Here is a 20,752-nt window from a genome sequence, read left to right on the forward strand (position 1 = left end):
CTGGGCGCATGCGCTAATTAATTGCCGGCTGTGGACCACACTATTTAAAGACGGACATTGTTAGTTACCTCTACCTCCTGATGAAGCCTCTCCAGGCGAAACGTGCGTCGAGGTGCAGCTTCGGTCACAGACTCTGGGTTCCGGCATACCATGGGTAATTTATGTTTTGCTTTATGCTAGGATAGTTTGTCACTCCAGTGTTACTGCTTACACTTAGCACTCTTGCCCTGCCTTGATCCCGGCCCGGCCATCTATGCTACCTAGGGAGGGCAAGCTTGCTAGGTGTGACCATATTCACTTTTTATTTGCATGTACCAGACATATGTTACTTTGGGCAAGCTTACAACTTTCCCAAATCTATGTGGCTCCATACCCAGGGCTGTGACCCACCTTTCCTTGTTAGTTGGGTATATGTGAGGGTGGTTGTTCATGATCCCTTCACATGGGGCGTCCCACCCTCCTTTACCTTGGTGCCTTGTGTCATAATATATGTTATCTGATTGTGTCAATAAATTACATATATTTTATATGTGTTCTCTCATTCTTATGGGGTTATTGGTTTGATTTGTTGGTTGGTTTCGTATATTATACTAGACCCCAGTGTATTGTATACACTTATCTGAGGTTTTCTTATAGGTTGGTCTAACTATTATAGCTCATTTTCCAGACTCTGGCTCTGCACCAGTGCCGTGTAGTAGTGGTGCCGCAGCATGATACTTTGTTTTCTGGCAGTGCAGTGTGCTACATTGTTTGCAGTGGTGCAGTGTGCTACATTGTTTGCAGTAGTGCAGTGTGCTACATTGTTTGCAGTAGTGCAGTAGGTAACATTGTTTGCAGTGGTGCAGTGTGCTACATTGTTTGCAGTGGTGCAGTGTGCTACATTGTTTGCAGTGGTGCAGTGTGCTACATTGTTTGCAGTGGTGCAGTGTGCTACATTGTTTGCAGTGGTGCAGTGTGCTACATTGTTTGCAGTGGTGCAGTGTGCTACATTGTTTGCAGTGGTGCAGTGTGCTACATTGTTTGCAGTGGTGCAGTGTGCTACATTGTTTGCAGTATTGCAGTGTGCTACATTGTTTGCAGTGGTGCAGTGTGCTACATTGTTTGCAGTGGTGCAGTGTGCTACATTGTTTGTTTCACCAAGGGCCCAGGATGTTGTGTCCAGGTCCCCTGAGATATTAACATGGATGACATATGTTTACCATGTACCTGCTTGGAGGATGAACTGGAATGTGGAGCTGGTGCTGAAAATGCAATCAATTATTAAGAATCCATGTTAAAACTTTCATGATGAGAATCTGGAGACTAGATTGCTGCCAGATTTCTAGCGGCTTGAAGTACTGGATGCAGGCAGAAAAACTGCTGGGACTGGTGCCATGTGACCGCAACAATGGAGGCAAGCAGTATGAACCTGCTTCTTTAATAAAACAATAGCCTGCACTAGATGATTCATACAGCAAGAATCCATCCTATGTTTCTACACAGAAGTCAGTGTAACTGTAGCAGGAGCAAGGACACTCAAGATATCCACCCTAAATTTTTATATTTTTTTAACTTCTACTTGTCCTACAAGATTATGTGGTGATAGTTGTTATCACATGATGGTGTGGTCATCATAATGGTTGTCACATGGTGGCAGTGGTTCCTAGGTTGTGCTTATCTTGTGTTGATGGTGGTCACCAGGTTGTGGTGGTAGTGGTTTCCAGGTTGTAGTTATCACATGGTAGTAGTAATCATGATGTGGTTGCCTACTCATCATGTTGTCATCACCTAGTTGTGGTCAGGTTTTGATGTTTTGACATTCTGCCTCATAATGTAGTTAATGATCTATCTCATGTCCCATCACTGCATGACTAGGAGGAACTTCTTTTAAAGGGCCTCTAAATACTGGGTGATAATCAATGAGCTACTGCTCATATCTCCCCCAGATTCCAGAATGGGATGTCCACATGGTCCTCCAATGATTTAAAAGTTGATAAACACCACAAGTGCCTCATTCCTCATGGGTCTCCTGGTGTCTGGGGTAACAGCTAAATAAGATTTAGCCAATTGAGCTCCCGGAGGTTGGGAGTTCCAAGGGTTATGCCTCTTGCACACGACCGTGTGTCCCCCATGGCCGTATACACGGGAATAGTGGCCATGTGCATTCCGCATCATAGATGCGGACCCATTCACTTGAATGGTTCCACAAATCCGGAGATGTGGAACGGAAGCACGGAACGGAAGTCTACGGAAGCACTACGGAATGCTTTTGTGTGGTTCCGTTCCGTGCTTCCGTTCCCCAAAAAGATAGAACTTTTCCTATCTTTTTGCCGGACGGATGGATCGCGGACCCATCAAGTGAATGGCAGTCCGCAGCACAGGCACGGCCAGCACACGTTAGTGTGCAAGAGGCCTTACTCACAAATTTTTGGATTGTCCTGATGAATTAAGATAAGTGATCCTCCTACAAGTGTTTCTGTCTAATGGGTGGATTTAGCACCTATGTCACTCCAGACATTCTAGAATGATATCATGGGGCAGAAAGTGAACATCAGAAAGATACATGCAGACTCCCCTGGGCCCACCATTGAGGACACTTCAGTTATTACATGTGCATTCGCCCCCAGAAAGGATTGAGTGGGGGCAGTGGCGGGGGGGGGGGGTAAGGGTTACCGCCCCGGGTGCCGGCTCTCAGGGGGGTGCCAGAACAGAAGCAATGAGCGCTTCCATCAATACAGATGGAAGCGCTCATTGCTTTTTCCTTTATAAGATGCAGTGTATTTTATAAAGGGAATACTAGTGAGCGCTTCCATAATGGAAGCGCTCACTAGTCTGGAGGGGGAGAGAAGCGCTGTGAGCGCTGTACAGTACTTACCCCTCCTCCTGCTCGCTCTTCTCAGGGTCCGCGCTGCTGTGTCCTGGCTGCCTGCAGTGTCAGGACGTACAGAGCGCACTCTGACCTGACGCTGCAGGAGGTCAGGTGGCTGCAGCACGGGCCCTGAGAAGGGAAGACAACCAGAACAGGGAGAGAGGCGACAGGAGAGGTAAGTGACTTTATTATTTTACAGTCTGATCTGAGGTCTGATATGGAGGTCTAATGGGCGGTCTGGAGTGATCTATGGGGGGGTCTGGAGGTCTGACTGGGGGTGGTCTGGAGGTCTGACTGGGGGGGGTCTGGATGTTTGACTGGGGGGTCTGGAGGTCTGACTGGGGTCTGGAGTGGTCTAATGGGGGGTTTGGAGGTCTGACTAGAGGGTCTGGACATCTGACTGGAGGTCTGACTGGGGGGTCTAGAGGTCTAATGGGGATCTGATTGGGGTCTGGAGTTCTGACTGGGCGGTCTGGAGGTCTAATGGGGGTCTGGAGGTCTAATGGGGTCTGGAGGTCTAGTGGGAGTCTGGAGGTCTTATGGAGGTCTGGTCTGAGGTCTGATATGTGGGTCTGGAGGTCTAATATTGGGTCAGGGTCTTACATGGAGGTCTAATGGGGGTCTGAGCTGAGGTTTAAAACTGGGGTCTTATATGGGGTCTGAAATATAGGTCTAAAGGGGGTTTGGTCTGATATTGGGGGGATCTCATTTAGGGTTTTATATAGGGGTCTGATCTGAAAGGAAGGTTTTTTTTTATTACTAGCGCACAATATAAAGGGGTGTTTTTGTACTGACTATCTGTGTGGTACCAGTATTTTCAGGGGGACTGTTTCTGCAGGAAAGTATTAGGGAGCACAGTAGACACAGTATTAGGGGTGGCAGGATGGGGTGTTGAGAAGGTGGGAGGATGATTGAAAAGTAGGAAAATAGGATGTCTGTTTGTTAAACTCTGCAGAGACGAGGAGCGGCTGAAAGAAGTCACCATGATGGTCTGATCCAGGGATGGGCAAACTCGGCCCTCCAGTTGTTGCAAAACTACAAATCCCATCATTCCCAATCTGCCTACAGCTATCAGCCTACAGCAGGGCATGATGGGATTTGTAGTTTTAAAACAGCTGGAGGGACGAGTTTGCCCATACCTGGTCTGGTATAACAGGAGAAGAAGAGGAAAGAGAATATCTACAGAGAAGAGAAGTCACTGGATGTAAGAGGTACATATGTGGCGCTGTATTACCCTGTATGTTATGTAGCGCTGTATGTAATGTTTTCCAAGTTATTTTTTTGTATGAGCGCTGCCTTTCTGCTCTGTTTACCTGCTAATCACTGCAAATGCTACGGCGAGCAGGTGAACAGAACAGAGAAAGCAGCTCTCATATGAGCACTGCCCTATGTTCAAACAGCTGGGGGCTGAGGGCACAGAGGGCATTACTACTATGGAGGGGGCCGAGAGGGCATTACTAATGTGGAGGGGCACAATGGACATTTCTACTATGGAGGGGGCACAGAGCCAGAGGGCATTACTACAATGAAGGTGGCACAGTGGGCATTATTACTGTGAAGAGGGCACAGTGGGCATTATTATTGTGAAGGGGGCACAGTGGGGATTTCTACTGTGGAGGGGGCACAATGGGCATTATTACTGTAAAGCGGGCACAGTGGGCATTATTACTGTGAAGGGGGCACAATGGGGATATCTACTGTGGAGGGGGCACAATGGGCATTATTACTGTGAAAGGGGCAAAATGGTCATTATTACTATGAAGGGGGCACAGTGGTCATTATTACTATAAAGGAGGCACAGTGGGGATCATTACTATGAAGGGGGCACAATGAGGATTATTACTGTGAAGGGGGCACAACGAGGGCATTACAACTGTGCAAGGGGCACAGAGAGGGCATAACTAGTGTGAGAGGGCACGATGTGGGCATAACTACTGTAAAGGGACACATTTGTACAAAACTACTGTGAAGGTTGTACAATGAGGGGGTACTACTGTGAAGGTTGTACTACTGTGAGGTTGTACAGTTTTTTTTTTTTGTATTGGGTGGGGGTGCCAGAGAAAGGACCTGCCCCGGGTGCTAAACACCCTAGGCACACCACTGAGTGGGGGATAGCTGTGGTAGTGGGTCTGGCAAGAATGAGTGTACACACGGATCACAATGGCAATCCACACTCTGTGCAGTGACAGGAGGGCGAACCCTTTCTTCCCTCAGAGCACACCCTGGTGTTGGGGCTACTATCTGGTGGTAGTTGGGGTGCCCTTGGTGTTAAGCTTTTTGGCAGGGTGCGAGGCAGGAGTATGAATACAGGTACAATGGTCAGCATACGGTAGTGGAATCAGTCACCAGGCCAGTTGAAGTACATCCAACAATATCAAGGCACAGTTCCAAGCAAATCACACTGCAGTTCTACTTCAACAGCAATGTATGGATACCAGCAATGATGGGAGTTGTGGTACTCCTCTATCTTTCTAAAGGCTCTCTCCCTCTTCAGAACCTTAGGCAATCAACTGAGGTTTTAAGTATAGGTTCTTTAATTTCCAGACTTACTACATAATTAAGATACGCCTGGCCAAATTGTCTCAAGTGTGTTATGGCAAATCAATATTCCCTCTCACAGCGGCAAAGTCTTTTTATGCCATAAACATACATAATATCTTGTTGACTGACTCCAGTGCACAGCTTTGCAGATCCTGGACCTTCTAATCTTCCTTCTCTTTCTCGCTGGAGCACTTTGGATAATTGTAACTGTCTTAGAGAAGATGGTTCTCTGGAACTCAGACCTAGTCCTGAAGAGCAAGCAAGCATGTGTCCTTTCCATAGCAGAGCTGGCTAGACACTCTTTACTGACTAGGGGCAGACCCAGGTCCATCTCCTAGCATCCTAAAGTAGCTGCATCAAGGTTGTTAACCCTGACTTATCCATACAATACTGTTAAAAAGTCAGACATAACAAATCAGAGCATTTCAATTAACCAGATAACAATATAATGATTAGCCCTTTTCCAGTTACTCTACTTTGGAGTACTACACATGTAGCCAACACTCTTATGATTAAACCTTGTGAGTGCCAGGCATAGCATAAGCCATATGACAGTATTATAGGCATGGCATAGGTCATGTGATTATCCAGCATGTCTCATTAAGGAATCCCGTTGTTGACCCTGATTTGATCTGTCTCCTCAGAGTGGAAGGATTCTGAGTGAGCTTGGAGTGCTCAGTGGTACTGAGCCGACGGGCACAAGAGGTATGTGTCCATCCTGCAGTATTAGTATACACATACATACAAATGATTCTTTTGAATTCATTACTGACTGTCTTCTCTCTCATTAGATTCTGGACGGATGGTTCAACTTAAGGTTTCATTCTCTGCCCCAAAGCTCTGCATAATTCTAAAACACTTGAGGAATATTGTAAGTCATAGAGTCTGATGTATGCTGTGTTTCCTCTGTCACCTGCAGTGAAATCCTATGTACAGTCCAGCTGAGCCTAATGTGCACATTATTGGGGGGGTCATTGTGTGTCTTGTTGTTGTCTAATGTTGCTCTGTGGATATACTCTATATGTAAATTTTGTGTTTTCAGTATATGCCAGATGGGTCAGAGCCCACTGCCAGTGTCACCATCTCGCTACATTCTGGAATGTGGGAAATCTCCAGGCAGAAAATCAGTTCACAGTCAAGAACTTGTGCCCCTGTCTTTAACCAGCTGGTATGTACCATCTGTAACATGACCATGAGTCTTATGGGAGGGATGGTACCAGGGTCATGTTGGTGATAAACCTCAGGGCACTCCAACCGCCACATTCCTCACAGTGCCAGCCACCTCTCACCACCACTTATTTCAATGGCTCTGTATGATCCAGTGTATAACGTTGGGTGTCCTCTGATCTGTCACAGGTGGAGTTCTCTGTCCCGCAGCTGGACGGTTACATCCTGAGGATCCTTGTGAACAGTAATGGAACTTTCCTGGGACAACTCAGCCTCCCCCTAAGCACCATCCGACTACATGAAGACATCTGGTACCGCCTAGGAGTGTGAGCTGCGGTTTTACAGGAGCTGGGAATAATATGGGACAATACAGTTTATAGGTTCATGGGGAAATGGAGTCATGTTGATTGAAACCCCAAGAAAATGCCCAACACTTAGTCTAGTTCTTTTGCAGGCCAACTAATAGCCCAGAGTGAACAATGACTGGTGCTTTCCAGAAATTACATCTAGAATTACGCCTTTGGTGATTGATTATGTCATGTATACTCCCACTTTTCAGGGATTATGTCATGTAAACACTCTCCAGGGATTCTGTCACGTAAAATGGCGCTTTCTGGGAATTCCGGCACGTAAACGGTGGCTCTTCAGGGATTATGTCACATAAACGACCACTCTCCTGGATTACATGTGATAAACACCTGCTCTCCAGGGATTACTTGTGATAAATGGCCTCTCTCCTGGATTACAGGTGATAAACGGCTGCTTTCTAGAGATTACTTTTGATAAATGGCCACTTTTCTGGATTTTATCTGATAAACGGCTGTTTTCCAGGGATTACTTGTGATAAATGGCCACTCTCCTGGATTACATGTGATAAACGCCTGCTCTCCAGGGATTACTTGTGATAAATGGCCTCTCTCCTGGATTACATGTGATAAACGCCTGCTCTCCAGGGATTACTTGTGATAAATGGCCTCTCTCCTGGATTACATGTGATAAACGGCTGCTTTCTAGAGATTACTTTTGATAAATGGCCACTTTTCTGGATTTCATCTGATAAATGGCTGTTTTCCAGGGATTACTTGTCATAAATGGCCACTCTCCTGGATTGCATGTGATAAATGGCCACTCTCCTGGATTGCATGTGATAAATGGCTGCTCTCCAGGGATTACTTGTGATAAATGGCCACTCTCCTGGATTGCATGTGATAAACGCCTGCTCTCCAAGGATTGTGTTGTAACGGCATCTATTCAGGGATGACACCACGCCATACCTGTCACAATCCAGGCTCAAGCTTGACTAATCGTGTGTACTACTGTACTTATAAAACTCAAATAGCAACTTCATTTGGTGTGCTGTCTCCGCCATCTTTTGCGGAAAATGGCATCTCTTCAGGGATGACACCACATAATGTTTGTCTCTCTGTGGATTATGTCACATAAAAGGACACTTTTTGTGGGTTCTTTCGATTTGTTGTTTGCTGCTTTTATATATGAAGGATCTCAGGTTTATTACATACAGTTATGAATTCTGGTTTTAACATTTCGCTATTTAATTATGAATAAAGAAAAATGTTGTTTGATGTTTTTCTGTGTTTTCTGACACCAGAGCTGCACTCACAATTCTGCCGGTTGCTGACCAGATACCCTATGTGGTGATGGAAGGATTAATTTAACACATCTACATTTTAGAGCTGCCGCTAGTTTTTATTAGTGCACAGACGGGTGGCGTCATAGCCGGGGACGATTACTGATACCAGATATGAACAAATAAAGATGCGGGCGCCATGCTTTGACCATGCTTGTTCAGCAAGGGGATGTGACGATATCCTGCAAGAAAGAACAAAATGATGAGATGACCGCAGCCAAGGACAGTGATATTAATGTCAGCAGAGAACGCTAAAACATGACTGTTTTTAGTGTAATTATAGCAGTGACAGAATATTGCTTCCCCCTGACATTAAATTACATTTCTATGTGCGAGACCGGTGTGATCCATGGATTTAGACTGCAGATTCATAAATAGCGGCAGGAATTGTGGCTGCCGCTGCCTTTCTTAGACCAGGGGTTAATCCTCTGCTCCCCCTGTTGACAGTGATTAGCTGTGAATAGAGGAAGCGGCCGCACCTCCATGGCCTCACATGTATCAACTGTTTTTATTACAGAAAAATTGTACCAATGTCTGACGCCATGTGACAGCTGACAGAGGCTGCTTACACTAATTATATGAATTTTTCAATGGATAGTACAGTTGCATAATAGCAGAAAATTGACTTAAAGTGCATTTTACCTTTGCTCATGCTGATCAGCGGCAAAGTATACTGTCCCAGGAACTCGTTTGATACCATTAACAGATGATCTTCTAAAGAGAACCGTACCAGCGCCAGCTCCGGGACCTGGATGGAAAAGGTCAGTGACTGGTTCCACTGGGGGTTAAATGCTGAAAGGAAAGAAGAAAGAAGCAGATAAAACACTGCACACATCCTAACACAGATTGGGTGGAAGGCGTAGTATTGGGGTGAAGGGGTTATCGAAGGGGAGAGTGTCCTCTCCCAACTCCTGCTCGCAGCTATCAAGATCTAAAGTGTTAGAAATACGCAAAGTTTTGAAGTTCGAGTTTGGGTATATGCTGAATTGCATTATGGATTCCGTTACCACGGACCATAACGCAATTCCATAATGGAACCGGTATTCCGTCATGGAATTGCGTTATGGTCCTTGGGAATGGAATACATAAAGTAATTCGGCATATATCATAAATTAGCCACATCCTATGGCAGCGCAGGGGGAAAGCTAAGACCGGCGTAAAAACCGTCTAAGGCTACTTTCACACTGGCGTTTTGGTTTCAGTTTGTGAGATCCGTTCAGGGATCTCACAGGCGGTCCAAAACGGATCAGTTTTGCCCTAAATGCATTCTGAATGGATAAGGATCAGCTCAGAATGCATCAGTTTGCCTCCGTTTCGTCTCCATTCCGGCTGTGGAGGCGGACACCAAAACGCTGCTTGCAGCGTTTTGGTGTCTGTCTGACGAAACTGAGCCAAACTGATCCGTCCTGACACACAATGTAAGTCAAAGGGGATGGATCCGTTTTCAGTGACAAAATCTGGCACAATAGAAAACGGATCCGTCCCCCATTAGATACATTTGTGAAGATCCATGACGGATCCGCACCAAACGCGAGTGTGAAAGTAACCTTAGTAAATGACCTCCTTTGCTTTTTTTTCTTCTGTGTAGAGACTGACCTGCCATGCGGATTGCAACATGTTAACTGATTGTGCGATTCCGCACCTTCTGTAGAGTGGTTTTCCCCATAAACTTCAATATACATAAAGAGAAAATGTGCACCAAAAACTACATTAAAAAACTGCACAAAAAACACAGGATTTCTTCTCTTTCTGCAGACAAATCTGTACCATGTAAAACGGACCAGAATAGGACATGTTCTCTATGTGGACAGCACACTGAATGCTGTCCACATCTTTTGCTGCCCCACTGAAGTGAATGGGTCTGCATCCAACCTACTAAAAATGTTCGTGTGCATGAGCCCTAAAAAAATGCATGGTTTTTGCAACAAGATATCTACATTTATGCTGCGTTTCCTTCCTTCTAGCCAAGGGGAAAAAGGAAATCACACAGTAAAACTGAATGACATTAATTACAACATTAGTTACATTGAGAGGAGAGGCCTCCCCTGCATAACGGAAACAGGACGGATCCGTTACGCAGACCATAGACTTCTATTATGACGGAATGAATAACGGAATTCCTCTAAAGGCATTCTGTTATGCATTCCATCATAGAATTGCGTTATGGTCCGGGTAACGGAATCCATAGCGCAATTCACCTTTTACCACCAAACGAAGTGTGAACAAATTTCAAAATATGAAATTCGCTAATCTCTAGTCACCACGGAAGCCTGTTATTGGCTGCAGCAGCACAGGGGACCGTGTCCATACTTCGCTGGAAGATGAATGAATGGGAGCCAGCGTGCAGGAACAGAGCGGAATAGAACATGTAATTATCAATGTTTCATATGTGATTATGGGACATGAGTAAAGTAAAAAGAGTATAATTACTGAAAAACCTCTTTAAAATGTTTTAAAAGCAATCTATTAGCAGGCCAGTGTTAGTACTGCCAGCAGATGGCAGTATTATTTTGCTGGATAGTAATTCCTAGCATGGGAATAAGGTAGGCTTGGTGGGTGCTCTGTAGTGGGAGGATTTAAAGTGTGATTGTCATAAAAAAAAAATATGTTAATTTTTGTGTAGGGGCAGTGATACTGAACAATTTTGTAATTTTGTCATTACTGAAATCGTACATTTCTATTACAAAAATAGCTTTAAAGTGGCCCATTTTGAGCCTTAGCAACGCTCCTCTGTCTTCTGTTTACATAACAGTGGAGACTTGCTAACACTGACTGTGTTATGTAAACAGAAGACAGAGGAGCGTTGCTAAGGCTCAAAATGGGCCACTTTAGAGCTATTTTTATAATAGAAATGTACGATTTTAGTAATTTAAGTGCCCCTATACATTACAAAATTTGCAAAGTATGCAGGGGCGGATTGCCATTAGACTCTACAGGGAAATTTCCAGGTGGGCCGATGCCCAGGGGGCCATTCAAGCCCTCTTAATGGTTGCAGGCCAGGTACATAGTGATCTGATTCTCACCAGCCACAGGTGCCCTACTGAACTCAACTGTATTACCGTCCTAATGATGGTAATACAGTCGAACACTGTGGTTAGGGCGGCAGTATTTTGTGCTGCCCTGTGGTATTTGGTTCTGGCGGGGCAGTATTTTGTGCTGCACTGTGGTATTGTAGGCCCTGGCCACTTCTGCTGTCCCTGCCTACTTGTTTTGTCCCGTCTTCTGCCAATTTGGAAACCCCTACAACATGGGGCCACTTTTAGTTTTTTTTCCAGGGCCACTTTAAGTTCACAATCCTTCCCTAAAAGTGTGGTACTCTCTAGGCACCATTTTAGCACTGTATAATTTTATAAGGGTCCATTCAGACGTCCGTAGTGTTTTGCGGTCCGCATATTGCAGACCGCAAAACACTGATGCCGCACATCGTCGGCACTTAATAGAGGATTCCTATTCTTGTCCGCAGCTACAAACAAGAATAGAACATGCTCTATTTTTTCTGGAGCGGCGGACCGGAAGTTCGGGGCCGCAGACCGGAAATGCGGATGCGGACAACACACTGTGTGCTGTCTGCATCTTTTCCGGCCCCATTGAAAATTAATGGGTCCGCACCCATTCCGCAATTATTCTGTATGGCACATTCTGAGTATAGTATCTCATATTCTAAGGCCAGAATCTCATATGGATACTAAATAGCAGCCCAGTAGATTGGGATTATTGTGCCAGGAAGGCATAGTTGCCAACTGTCCCGAATTTGGTGAGACTGTCCCTGATTTTCAGAGACAGTCTTAGCAAATTCATTCTGTCCTGGGCCAAAAATGGGCCAACTAGCTTAAACCCCCACCATAAGTGGGTGTTCCCAGGTGCGTTTGGGGTGTCCTAAATTTAACCAACTGAAACCTTGGTAAGTATGGATAGGACAGCTCTCTGTAAATGTTACTAAACCCCATTTCTTACCGTTGTTTTTGACCACTTGTGTCTGTTTCCGCCCCTCATCGACTGGAACCCCATAGATTTCTACCTTTACTATCAGGCTGGTCTTGTTGGTTTTAGAGATACTTCCATGTGGCAGGAGGAAGCCGCTGATCACCTGGAAAACACAGAAGGCCCAGAATTTCCAATGAGTCCTGACATAGATGACACAGGACTCGGAGGGGGTTGGTACATGCATTAATAGGCGAAAACTGAAACGGCGCCCCAATGACAGCGTTCATCTCCCACGGCCCTTCTGCTGCCCCCCTCTTGCCCCTACTTGGTGCTACCTGATGCGATCGCCTCACCAGGCCTCATTGGTGGTGCACCCCTTGGTGCATGGATACAGAGGTGCTTAGAGGGACAGTTACTCCTTTTCATCGTTTGGCCTCATTTCTTCTCACAATATCAATACTGTATATTATTCCAGTAAATTCTGCTGGTCGAGGTGTTGCTGACTCCCCTGTCTCCACTCCACTCCCCGTCTGTGTGGTTTATGAATAGTGGGATATGGAACGATACCTTAATAGTGAAAAACATCTGACGTGTCCTGTGTTTGCGTCCGTGAGGAACAAAGGCGCAGTCTTCATTAAGCAGAAATTCAGGCTTTAATATGTATCCACATCTCCCATTATCTAGAAACTTTCCACCCTGCAGATCCATTGGAATCCCCGGCGTCTGAAAGTTTAAAGCGGCTAAAAAGAAGACACAAATGAAGATGAAAAGGAATGTACAAAAGGCTATAAGGGTGGATTCACACACAGGGCTTTTTGTGGAGTATTTCAGCGCTTTAGCATTTTTTTTTTGTGTGGCATTTTAGGACTTTTTTTTGCAGTTTTTCCTGAAAAATGCCAGTTTTAAGTGGTAGATGGGAAATATGAAATGTAGGACATACATGCAAGTCTCTTTTCTGAAGATTTTCTTTTCAATTTGTTGGTGTTTTTTATTTTAAATGCAGTACGTTGAATCAACAAATTTTTTCTCATGTTTTTCCATCTCTATAGATGGTATTTTACCATTCACATATTTGTTTTGTTTTTTTAAAAACACATTAAAAAAAAATTATGTATGGATGAAGAAGCCCTCAGACGTTGCAAAACTCCACTCTATGAATGGGTTCTTATGAGGTGAGGTCTGTTACCATGGTAACCCCAGAGCAAGCACACTACTTCCATAACTGCAGCAGTGAAGTGATTAGGAGAAAGCAAGAAAATAAACCTTTTCTATATCCGTGTATATCGGATTATTATAGATAAACTGCTCTGACCTCACTCCTCCCCTGACTAATGGCAGCAGCTTGTATAGGCACGCTAACCAGAGGGGAGAAATACACAAGTAGTAGGGTAAAGGTTAGCCTTAAAATATCATTAAGACACTATACTATAATCAGTCCCACAGGCAGACCCAGTGTGTGGCATGTACTCACTCATCTGACAGCCGACATTCCAGAATTCCTGCGGGTAGAAGTTGGAGGAGTCAGTTCTGGACCCTTTAGGGTAAATCCGAGTAATGAACCTCCTGGTGTGCTGGATGAATTCCTGGGCTGGGGATGAAGCAGCAATGTCCAGGTTATTTTACTTGACATTTACACACATGATCAGATAACCTTTGTAGCTAATAAATTTATGGGCCTGAGCGCTATTCCCTCCAAGTTCAACAACCCAAAACAACACTCTGTTGCGTAGCACTCCAATAATTAGCCATATAGCAGACTAATCCATAGTGCCGCACATCCAGCATCCAGACGGCATCATACAGCAGCCACATAGGCCCAGATTTATCATGACTCTGACAGCTCACGCCACTTTCACATATGGCTAAAGTCAGTTTTAGCCAAGTCAGATTTATGATCGGCCCTTTAAGACTGTAATAAATGTGGTTTGACGGTAGCAGTTTATCCGTCAGTAAAGTAAGTCGCACGTCTTTACGAAAAAGTCGCATGTTCTATTAAAAAGTCGCATAAGATAAGCATGGTCCTCACTGGAGTGAAATTGCGCATTTTTTTGTGACTTTTTTGCGACTTCTTAAATAGCCGCAATAGTAAATCTGTCTAGAGATTAATTTACATAAGAAAACTCGCCCACTTTCAGAAAACTTTTTCACTCCATTATTCTGACTTGAGCTAATGATAAATCTGGCCCATAGTGTCAACAGTGTCCATATAATTGCAGCAGAGTCCAGATAAATAGTGACATACAATGTCCAGAAAAACAGCAGTGAACAACATCCACATAAATGGTGTATAAAATGCCCATAGTTTAATCATGCAGCTGCCAAATAACGGCCAAAGTGTCCAGATAAATGGTGAATACAGCACCCATATAAAGAGTTTTATACAATATCCAGATAGATCGTATATTACAGCTGACAGATTAACGACAGTCGCTGTCCACATAAGACGTACTAGTATATAAAATCCAGACAAACAGTATAATGCAGCATCTAGAAAGTGCATATAATGGATATACTATCTTGTGTCTAGACAAATAATGTATACAGCTTTCATATGAGCAATGTAACCAAGCTATAGACTAATGTAAAGTTAATAGATAACTGCAGGGTCCTTTAAAGGAGTTTCCTGGGATTACTACATGCAGCGTACTCAAGTTGTGTGTAGTAGGTGTTTCTGGGTGATGTAGTGCAATATACACTAACCTGGTACAGCTGACTCTCTGCAAGGGCAGGTATAGGTAAGGAATAGTTCGTGACGCCAGTGCCAAGTAAACGGTGGCACGCCGTTTGCGGATGCAGGAATAAATTGAGGAAACGTAGTCTTAAACAGAACTTCAACTTTAGTAGTTTGCAGGCAGAGACAATATTGGAAACGCAGTTCCTCAGCATACAGTCGATTTTGCAATTCGGTCGATGCAGGCAATTCAGTACAGCAGGGTAATTACAGAGTGTTGAACACAGGACTTGCAGCAAAGGAGCTTGCACTCTAACTCTGTCTGATCCTGGAATGTAACAATTCTTCACCAAGGCCCATTAACCTAAGTCTGGCTTTATATCCTTGATTATGGCTTAAATAAGTACCTCCTCTGTTTCTCTTAGTACCTCTGGCTCCTCTGATCTTTGCCTCAGTCTCTCCTAGCTTCTGAATGGTTCCTCAGGCCCTTAGGCTAAGATGTTCCTGCTTCTGCATATGGGTATTCAGGAGGGAATCTTCTCCTGAACAGCAGGCTTCAGGCCTGGACTTGTCTCAGACATAGTCTAATCTCCAACTGTAGCTTACTGAAACTAGACTCCGTCTCTTTTGCACTTCCCTGACTGGGCTTTATATAAACTAGGGCTCCCTAGCTCCCTCTATGGACTAGAAGTAGGAATGACACCCCTAGCAGGCCTGTAAGTGCAAGTTTCAGTGACAGGAAAATACACACATTACATTACATCTTATAAAACTGACATATAGCAACTTCCCCATAATTAAGGAGGGACGACAGCACACCAAGTGACCTTTGGTAGTAACGGGTATTACAACTCCCGTATACTACATACCCCACTGCTTTAAGCTGAGTACGACCTCGTACTCCATCATGGGTCTCCCAACTGGAATCTCTACCTGAAATAGAAAATAGAGACATGCAGGCATACATACATGTAATTCATCTGCATTTACATTTACATCAGGTCCAATTGGCAAAAGTGAAGTGTGGTGACAAGGGGCGTCGTTCTCTTCTCTCAGGATAGTGAATGGAACGGGGGCGCTGACCTGGCACAGCGTAACATTAGAACCAGGATAGTCCATGACAATGAATAAGTCCATGATAAAACAGTAGAAAACGGTATAAAAGTTCTTGGAGGCTCAAATAACAAACATGAGTCCGTACCCAGGTTATTTCTTATTAAATCACAGAGGCTCTCATGCGGTGGAGTCCATCTCTGGGCACAATACTTTTAAAAGAATAAGAATCTCAGAGGCTCAGGTACTTTTGAGTCTGTCTCCGGGCACGGTTCCTTGGTAACTGGTTGCACAATAAAATGGACAGCAAAGACAAGTGCTGTAAAACCCCTGATCAACCTGAAAAGGGGGTGAAGGGTAAAAGGTGCAACAAAGGAACAGGCACAACTTGGCGTGGGTAACAAAAGCAGGCAGGAGGTCCTGGAAACAAACGTGGCCTTGCTGACTTTGTGATTTCAGTGGTCAACACCTACCACTGAGCCGTGGACAAACTGGCAGCTGCAACAAAGGACCAGCAACATAGGACTCCTGTCCTGGAAGGGTTAACATCACCTTCTGAAGAAATAAATCAAAGGCCTAGCAGGCTGATCACAGTGGCATATTGTAGCTACTTGGCTCTGCTGGCAGGTATCTTCTGTAGTATTCCTCTACAGGAGGATGGGCCCACATAACAGTATCAGGGGGCAGCTGTAAGGTAAAGGGGCCCCTAATAGGTATTGGCCCCATAGGCCTAGGGGTGAACCCTCCGATGGACCGTGCCGGCCCTGGCATGATCACTGCAGGGTGTGACGTGCTTGGCACCGCCGCAGCAAGCGGTCCGGTGCTCTGGGTGCAGCAGTTTACGGCAATCGCGGGTCCGGTCTGGGGCACTGACGGAGCGGTGGCAACAGAAGGCGGTCTACGGGTGGTGACAGGCACCCTTACCTCATCCTTCCTCGGCGGTGTCTGGATCCTGGCGGTGTATGTCTTGCGCAACTCCCGCAACTTCTCCTCCAGCCGGACGATCTGCTCACCGATGCTGTCTGTGTCGGAGTCGCTGTCCTCTGCTGGCGCCGCCGGCGCAGGTACAGTCACCGATGACGCGGACTCGGCCTCTGCAGGTTCTGGTCTCCGTCCCATCCGGATGTTCTCAAAGGTAGCACTAAGTCCTTTTAACTGTTCCAGCTCAGATATTGTCTTCTCCCGACGAGGCAGCTCGGGGGAAGGATAGGGGCTCACCCATTTCTCCAACACGGTTGGCTGCCAGAAGACGTTCGGCCCGATGAAGGAGCTCCGCTCCTGAAAGGCATGATGGGCCGGCTCTGGAGAGCGTTCCGGTTCTCGCTCGCAGCCAGAGTAGTCTTCTCCTTCTTCTGCCTCCCAATCCTCAGGTCCTCGCTTCGGACGGGTCACAGCAGTCGCATAGGGGCCTCGCAGGCCCTCGGCAGGGGTGTACTCCACTTCCTCTCCCTCGCGGAGGCTGTGCTGGTACGAAGGGAGGTAGTCTCTCTTGACAGACCTTCGATTCACATAGAGGTCTCTGCCAGTCAGATAGTCTTGAATAAACCCGTAGCCACGGGGTTTGTCAAACGACAGCACCACTCCCTTTCTCCTTTCCAGGCGGGGTTGGGTGTGTGTATGTTTCTCGTGAATGGTCTTGGTCAATTCCTCATACACGATCTTCGTCTTGGTATTTCGCTTGATAGCGGCCTCTCGAATCTCCGCCATCAGGGAAGACCATTTGAACGATGGCTGAAAAAAGTCCCTCCATGAGCCATAGTAGGGCTCGGGTTCTTTCTCCCTGGTGCGGCAGGCGGGTTGCTCCGGTCCCGGAGCGTAGGCCGGTGGAGCCTCTTCTGGCTCTACACCGGTGTCGGTCATTTTTTCAATTACAGGTGTGGACGCTGCAGCAACGCTCTGTTCACAATCCAACATGCTCGATCCTTCTGAGGAGAGCGATAGGGTCGCGTCAATTAGAGTAGCCAGCTCCTCCCATTGCATTGGGGAGCCGCCCCCCAGGTATTCCAGTATATGGAAGGCGGTGTCCATGCTGGCAGACATGCAAATGTCCAGATAAGCCGTGGCGCCTGCCCTTGACCTTCTTCCCGCTTTTTCCTCAGAAAGGCGCCAATTTTTCCCGCCTTTTCGGGATGAAGGTGACGCAGCAGTAAATTCAGCAAGCCCAGCGGCCATCTTTAGGTACAAACGCTGTCTATTCACTGACAGCAAGCAGGAATGTTTAAAGTCCACAAAACCACACTCCAATGCGGCGATTTTCTTCCTCTGTGCAGCGCAATACTGTACAGCGCTTTTTAGAAGTTTTTGACACACTTTGGGTATGATTTTTAATCCACAAAGTCCACTTGAATAAAACAGGAAAATTGTCACTTTGGTCACAGGGCAACGGTATAAGGCACAAAGTTCACGCTTCTTGCACTAGAAAGCGTGCGTATCCTGTTCGTGACGCCAAAAGAGAAGTGCAGCGTACTCAAGTTGTGTGTAGTAGGTGTTTCTGGGTGATGTAGTGCAATATACACTAACCTGGTACAGCTGACTCTCTGCAAGGGCAGGTATAGGTAAGGAATAGTTCGTGACGCCAGTGCCAAGTAAACGGTGGCACGCCGTTTGCGGATGCAGGAATAAATTGAGGAAACGTAGTCTTAAACAGAACTTCAACTTTAGTAGTTTGCAGGCAGAGACAATATTGGAAACGCAGTTCCTCAGCATACAGTCGATTTTGCAATTCGGTCGATGCAGGCAATTCAGTACAGCAGGGTAATTACAGAGTGTTGAACACAGGACTTGCAGCAAAGGAGCTTGCACTCTAACTCTGTCTGATCCTGGAATGTAACAATTCTTCACCAAGGCCCATTAACCTAAGTCTGGCTTTATATCCTTGATTATGGCTTAAATAAGTACCTCCTCTGTTTCTCTTAGTACCTCTGGCTCCTCTGATCTTTGCCTCAGTCTCTCCTAGCTTCTGAATGGTTCCTCAGGCCCTTAGGCTAAGATGTTCCTGCTTCTGCATATGGGTATTCAGGAGGGAATCTTCTCCTGAACAGCAGGCTTCAGGCCTGGACTTGTCTCAGACATAGTCTAATCTCCAACTGTAGCTTATTGAAACTAGACTCCGTCTCTTTTGCACTTCCCTGACTGGGCATTATATAAACTAGGGCTCCCTAGCTCCCTCTATGGACTAGAAGTAGGAATGACACCCCTAGCAGGCCTGTAAGTGCAAGTTTCAGTGACAGGAAAATACACACATTACATTACATCTTATAAAACTGACATATAGCAACTTCCCCATAATTAAGGAGGGACGACAGCACACCAAGTGACCTTTGGTAGTAACGGGTATTACAACTCCCGTATACTACATACAGTCTTTCATAGATATGCTCATGCAGGTGCTGACCTCATGTACATCTTATCCATGCATTTTTCATTTAGACTCTCCTGACTCTTTTTTACCAGGTAAACAAATCTCTCTGGTTTGTTTCCATCCTGTAGGTAGCACGTTGCTGTATCCAACCAAACCCATGATGCACTTCTCCTTTCTCTGCCCTAACAAGGTCCAGTTAGTTTATAGCTCCTCCCATCAGCTATTTACATAGAGACTCCCCTAGCACTGCCCCTAACACACAGCTCCTTTATAGCTCCTCCCACCCAGCTAGTTACATAGAGACTCCCCTAGCACTGCCCCTAACACACAGCTCCTTTATAGCTCCTCCCATCAGCTAGTTACATAGAGACTCCCCTAGCACTGCTCCTTTATAGCTCCTCCCATCAGCTAGTTACATAGAGACTCCCCTAGCACTGCACCTAACACACAGCTCCGTTATAGCTCCTCCCATCAGCTAGTTACATTGAGACTCCCCTAGCACTGCACCTAACACACAGCTCCTTTATAGCTCCTCCCATCAGCTAGTTACATAGAGACTCCCCTAGCACTGCCCCTAACACACAGCTACTTTATAGCTCCTCCCATCAGCTAGTTACATAGAGACTCCCCTAGCACTGCCCCTAACACACAGCTCCTTTATAGCTCCTCCCATCAGCTATTTACATAGAGACTCCCCTAGCACTGCCCCTAACACACAGCTCCTTTATAGCTCCTCCCACCCAGCTAGTTACATAGAGACTCCCCTAGCACTGCCCCTAACACACAGCTCCTTTATAGCTCCTCCCACCCAGCTAGTTACATAGAGACTCCCCTAGCACTGCACCTAACACACAGCTCCTTTATAGCTCCTCCCACCCAGCTAGTTACATAGAGACTCCCCTAGCACTGCACCGAACACACAGCTCCTTTATAGCTCCTCCCATCAGCTACATAGAGACTCCCCTAGCACTTCTCCTAACACACAGCTCCTTTATAGCTCCTCCCATCTGCTACATAGAGACTCCCCTAGCACTGCTCCTAACACACAGCTCCTTTATAGCTCCTCCCACCCAGCTAGTTACATAGAGACTCCCCTAGCACTGCATCTAACACACAGCTCCTTTATAGCTCCTCCCATCAGCTAGTTACATAGAGACTCCCCTAGCACTGCACCGAACACACAGCTCCTTTATAGCTCCTCCCATCAGCTACATAGAGACTCCCCTAGCACTGCCCCTAACACACAGCTCCTTTATAGCTCCTCCCATCAGCTATTTACATAGAGACTCCCCTAGCACTGCCCCTAACACACAGCTCCTTTATAGCTCCTCCCATCAGCTATTTACATAGAGACTCCCCTAGCACTGCCCCTAACACACAGCTCCTTTATAGCTCCTCCCATCAGCTATTTACATAGAGACTCCCCTAGCACTGCCCCTAACACACAGCTCCTTTATAGCTCCTCCCACCCAGCTAGTTACATAGAGACTCCCCTAGCACTGCCCCTAACACACAGCTCCTTTATAGCTCCTCCCATCA

At 46.0% G+C, this 20,752-nt stretch overlaps 2 protein-coding genes across 6 annotated transcripts in view; one reads left to right on the forward strand and one right to left on the reverse strand.

The window, feature by feature from the left end:
- Positions 1–7,676, forward strand: part of PIK3C2G (phosphatidylinositol-4-phosphate 3-kinase catalytic subunit type 2 gamma) — a 145,320-nt gene extending 137,644 nt beyond the window's left edge. For all 5 annotated transcript variants that reach the window (XM_040435314.1, XM_040435305.1, XM_040435298.1 and 2 more), the window contains 4 exons: positions 6,034–6,094; positions 6,181–6,260; positions 6,432–6,557; positions 6,746–7,676. In XM_040435314.1, coding sequence (XP_040291248.1) covers positions 6,034–6,094; positions 6,181–6,260; positions 6,432–6,557; positions 6,746–6,886 — 408 coding nt within the window. In that variant the 3' untranslated portion in view covers positions 6,887–7,676. The remainder of the gene's footprint in view (positions 1–6,033; positions 6,095–6,180; positions 6,261–6,431; positions 6,558–6,745) is intronic.
- Positions 7,677–7,953: 277 nt separating this feature from the next.
- Positions 7,954–20,752, reverse strand: part of PLCZ1 (phospholipase C zeta 1) — a 43,259-nt gene continuing 30,460 nt past the window's right edge. The window contains exons 7-11 of the mRNA XM_040435344.1: positions 13,600–13,716; positions 12,696–12,868; positions 12,159–12,291; positions 8,847–8,996; positions 7,954–8,386 (exon numbers count right to left, since the gene is read on the reverse strand). Coding sequence (XP_040291278.1) covers positions 8,304–8,386; positions 8,847–8,996; positions 12,159–12,291; positions 12,696–12,868; positions 13,600–13,716 — 656 coding nt within the window. The 3' untranslated portion in view covers positions 7,954–8,303. The remainder of the gene's footprint in view (positions 8,387–8,846; positions 8,997–12,158; positions 12,292–12,695; positions 12,869–13,599; positions 13,717–20,752) is intronic.

Source organism: Bufo bufo, chromosome 1, assembly GCF_905171765.1.
Source record: "Bufo bufo chromosome 1, aBufBuf1.1, whole genome shotgun sequence".
Taxonomy (NCBI): Eukaryota; Metazoa; Chordata; class Amphibia; order Anura; family Bufonidae; genus Bufo; species Bufo bufo.